Source organism: Cariama cristata, unplaced genomic scaffold (assembly GCF_000690535.1).
Source record: "Cariama cristata isolate BGI_N322 unplaced genomic scaffold, ASM69053v1 scaffold7556, whole genome shotgun sequence".
In the NCBI taxonomy this organism is placed as follows: Eukaryota; Metazoa; Chordata; class Aves; order Cariamiformes; family Cariamidae; genus Cariama; species Cariama cristata.
In genome coordinates, this window is record NW_009620286.1 from 282 (window position 1) to 4,899 (window position 4,618).

At 38.3% G+C, this 4,618-nt stretch overlaps 1 protein-coding gene across 1 annotated transcript; it reads left to right on the plus strand.

The window, feature by feature from the left end:
• Positions 1-417: 417 nt before the first annotated feature.
• Positions 418-3,908, plus strand: HAUS2 (HAUS augmin-like complex, subunit 2; the record flags this gene model as incomplete). The annotated part of the gene is made up of 5 exons (XM_009701561.1): positions 418-510; positions 1,837-1,906; positions 2,715-2,847; positions 3,517-3,625; positions 3,762-3,908. Coding segments are annotated over 5 exons (552 nt in total), but the record flags the coding sequence as incomplete, so codon positions are not given.
• Positions 3,909-4,618: the final 710 nt, after the last annotated feature.

The window sequence follows — 4,618 nt, forward strand, 5'->3', positions numbered from 1 at the left end:
CTTGGGAACTTGAAAGGCAGAGAAGTTGTTTGTTGGTTTTTTTTAATTGCGGGATCTGTTATGGTTTTGGCTGATGGCAGCTTTCGTTGCTAGGAATAACCATACCTTCTGGTGTGTATTTTCTGGAGAGTTGAGATGAGGCTTTTTTTTTGCCCTCTACGTGTGTGCGTTGCAGCGGCATGCAAGCCAGTATCATTGACAGCGCTCTCATACTGCTTTATATCGAATTTTATTTTTACTTGTGTTCATTTTCCCCAAATAACGCATATATTTTATGAGTTGTTCAGTTGAAATTTACTGTATTGCATAGCACAAGAGATTAACAGTAGCTTTAGACTATTAAAAGCCAATCTTGAGAATTTGCCTGATACATTCTTGCTGCTGACTGCATTTTTCCCCATTGTTTTCCCTTCACAGGAGACATTGGATTTAACCTGTAGAAAAGCCCCGTGCTTTGTGACATTCTCAGAGATGGAAAAAATGGCAAACATTCAAGCTGAAATCAATGAGGTACAGCTTTTAGTGTTGTCAGTGTACACTCAGCACTTCAATACTTAGAGATAATGCTTGGCACCTGATGAGGTATCAGACTGCCATGTGCTATTGTTTAATGTTTTGGGGTTTTTTTTTGTTTTGTTTTTTAATGGTTTAACTGTTTAACATTTGGCACCATTTCCCCAGTGGACTGAGTTGTCATAAAAGAACAAAATTGTGAGAAACAAGTTTTTGGTATAACTGGAAAGATGCAGGAGCCTGCATCTTTGAAGTGTTACCTGAAGTTTTCTGAAGAACAAATAAGAATCTGTAGTTGGCTTCAATCCACAAAAATGTGTTTCTTTATAGGCAACTAGACCATTATGTTGGTTAGCCAGAAGTAACCTCAGTCACTTCCTACTGCCTGAATTGGCTGTTGGCTTGTATCTTATGATGATGCTTTCTGAGCGTTTGATCGCTGGTACAGAAACTGTGTTTACTAAGTTACACAGTGTGGGCTCCAGCAGCTACAAAGCCTTACTGCAGGGCAGTATGATAAATTCACCATTTACATTTTTGGAGAATGATACATCCTGTATTGATGGGAAGAAGGAACAGACAGTTTCCAGCTCCCAGTAAGATGGCTACTTAGCCTCCTTTGCTGGAAGGTTTCACATGCAAAGTACTCCTACAAATATTCAGTATGCTGCAAGTGAAGCAGGTTTATTTTTGTCCTCTCTTCAGTGATCAAGAAAAGCAAAGCAACAGTTCTCTGTGTGTCCTAAGAGACTGATATGTCATTCTCTTCTATACTTTCCTCAGGCTTCTCTTCTCTAGCCAAAATGACCACAGCTCTTTCAGCCACAGGAAGGTATCTGCTGCTCTTGTGCTGGTTCATCATTGGAAAGAATTAATGCTAGGAGTTTCACCTGAGTGAGCTTCTCTCACAGCTAAAAGAAACTCGACACAAACCAATCTTTGTCAGAAGGAGGAAACTTGGGACTGTGAGAAGTTCTTTAGTAGAACATAGACTATGAAACTGCTTTGTAGGAGATGTAAGTTTCTGTGGTTTAGGAATGAATTGCAGGGTCTGTCTTTTCCAGCACAAATTCCCAATAAATCAATAAATTGTTTAGGGTTTTTTTTACCTTCTTTTCCTATTGATCAAAAAAGCCCCACCTAGTAGTAGAAACACTCCAGAGAGTATAGTAACATGTGCTCATGCAAATGCTCGCTCTCTTTCACACATGTGCTTTCTCCCACTTTCTCCCTTTCTACTTCCTTCCCCACCCCAATAGAGTCAACAATATCTGGATAAGTATGTTAAAAATGCATTTTCATTTGATGTTACTATTGTTTTAGGAAAAACTGAAAACTGAAATGCTACAGTTGGAGAAAGAGACAGCAGACATTGCTCACCCTTTTCACCTAGGTAAGTGCAGTTGTACCTTAGAAAAACCAAGGGTGTCAGATGACTTCATCAGTGGATTAATGTTTCATCTGAGCATGTAAAACTTCTAGAAGTTATTGCAGCTGTCTCCACTGGATAGCTTGTTAGAGATGGCAGGTGTTTCATTAGCCCCTAAAGAATGCTTCCATGCTATTTGAACTTGTACCCTCTGCTGTCTGAATAGAAGGTCTGTGTGTAACTCATTCTCCAAAAACATGGTATGTGTGTGGTCAGCACCCCAAGGTCAGTGGTGCATCAGGAGTTCTGAGATCATCAGGAACCTGATTTGCTTCCCTTGGCCTGTGTGCTACTTTGCTCCTTTTCCAGTAACTCAGTGTATTTCTACTGCATCTGTATGCCTCTAAAATTACTTGGATTTTTATTTTGATATTTTGGGAGCATTGCACTTTTCCCACTTCGATTTGATGGATGCTTAAAAACATTCTAGCTTGCTACTACTGTGTTAGGCTAGTGAAGTAAATTCTAATACTTCAGTGCCAATTATTTAAGAAGTCAGTTTCATCTCAAAGACAGTTTACTTAAAACTGTAGATAATGTAAAACAATTAACAAAGCTGTATCTCTAAAAAGTGGGTATTATGACTTTGAGGTGCATGCTCGTATTAAGTCCTACACACTCCAACAGAAGTCATTCTGAGTAATGATATCTTTCTTGAGTGTAAACTCTCCAGTGCAATAGATCAGACTTTTTCCTTCCGTCTTTCTCCAGAAGAAATTTTGCTCTTGTTTTAGCAGGACAGTATGTTCAACTTCGCGATTTTATTTTATAGGAAAAAAATGTGAGATTTTACAAGATATGAACAGACACTTGGAAGCTATGCTGAAAGAGAAGGCGGCTCTTAGAAGGAGGTTGATAAAGCCCAGATGTCAAGACAGCCTGCCTATTGAGGCTACTTTCCACAAGTAAGCATATAGAAAATAATTGTTCTTTGTTTGCTTGAGTCCAAATGAATTGGAACTAAGAGGCAGTAAAAATCGCATGCTTTCATTCACTTTTCCGTTGATAAAAATAGAAATAGAAAATGGTAGCAGAACCTCAGCTAAAAGCTAGTAGTTTACTTATTGTTAAATTCATAGAAAGGTAGTGATATATATTTTTATGAATATTTGTTTAGGTTATTGGTCTTGTGTTCTGAAGATTACAGAACAATTTGCGATGTATTGTTTTAAACAGATGTGTTACATGCTTGATTCATTATGCTTCTCCATAGGTAGGAATCATTACTTCAGCATTTGGCGTCTTCTTTCCACTGTGACTTGCTCAGAATAAGTGTGAATGATTCTCAGACATGCATAGTACATGTTTTAAAAATATAGTCCTTCTTCTTATGGTCTAAAACACTAGTCCAATTACTGAAGAGGTGCATATTCATTTCCGTAATTCCTACCCTACTTGTTGCCAAGAGTCATAAAAGAAATGCAATTGCAGAGAAATGAATTAGATGGTTAGGAACTTGTATAAAACTGGAGAAGACTAAGAAAACCCACAGGGGAAAGAAATAAGAGCTTGGAAGTATTAAATCCTCATTGTTTTGCACAGCTTTTGAGTAGGGGGCTCATTCTTGGTTACAGGTATGTAGTAGAGTTGTTGGCTGAGGCTGTGGCTTTCATTGAGAAGCTTGAAAGCCATTTGCAGACCATGAGAAGCATCCCTGAGATACCAAACATGATGAAGAATATGGTGAGTAGCAAAAGAACGGGGCTTTCTGTCTCCTCCAGCATTATGAATTCAATGCTGTTTGGTTGTTTACGTTATTTTTATGTCCTGCTAGATTGACAGGATGTATAGAGATGAAATCCACTCTTTTCTGCTTCAGGACACTGCTTTGACAAAAACAGAGGTGCTTGTTGTGGAGTTGGAGCTGCTGACAGAGGAAATACTGAAATGGAGAGAACTGCAAAAAGTGTATTCTAGCCGCATCTGCAATACTGCTGAATTGGACTTCGGCTTATTTTCCACCTAATGAATCATTTTCCTCAAACAGGATGGCTATTCAAAGAACTACCTTTTTACGGTCTTCTGTGAAAACTACAACGTAGTTGTGCTTTAATCCGACAGGGACTTTGTAGGTAGGTAGTTAAATTTCTGTTCTTATGTAACAGTTCTCCAGCTATTTAAAAAAAAAAAAAAGGACAATGAGCAGTAGCTCATAGGAAGACAGACTACTGAGCAGACTGTTAAGGACTTCCTTTTTGAAATAGCTGGATAGGATTCCCTTGGAGCCTGCATCTTCGATGCAAATTTGTTTTGATATTTCTCATGCACTTGCTATAGTGTCTTTATTCGTTTTTATAAGCATCTTGATAATACACCGTATTTTGTATGTCACTGTAAAACTTCAATAAAAGCGCTAGATTTCAAGAGCTCAGCTTCTTGCTTTTTACTGTGTTATGAAATCCTATAATTAAAAGAACATTGCAAAGCCTTAAGTCCCAGCTTATGCTTCTATAGGAGTGCCAACCAAGAAATTGAACTAGTTTTAAGTTACAGTTTATTATGGCTATGATGTGCTGTTGTGGGAAAGCAGGGAATGGACTCAGTAATACATGGCAGGTGATTTGCAAACCACACTTCTTTGATAGTGATAGATATATTCTTCAGTCTCTCCTTTTCTGTTGCTTGCCGTATTTTCAGCGCCCCCCTTAGGATAAAACTCTTGTTCCATGAGTATGA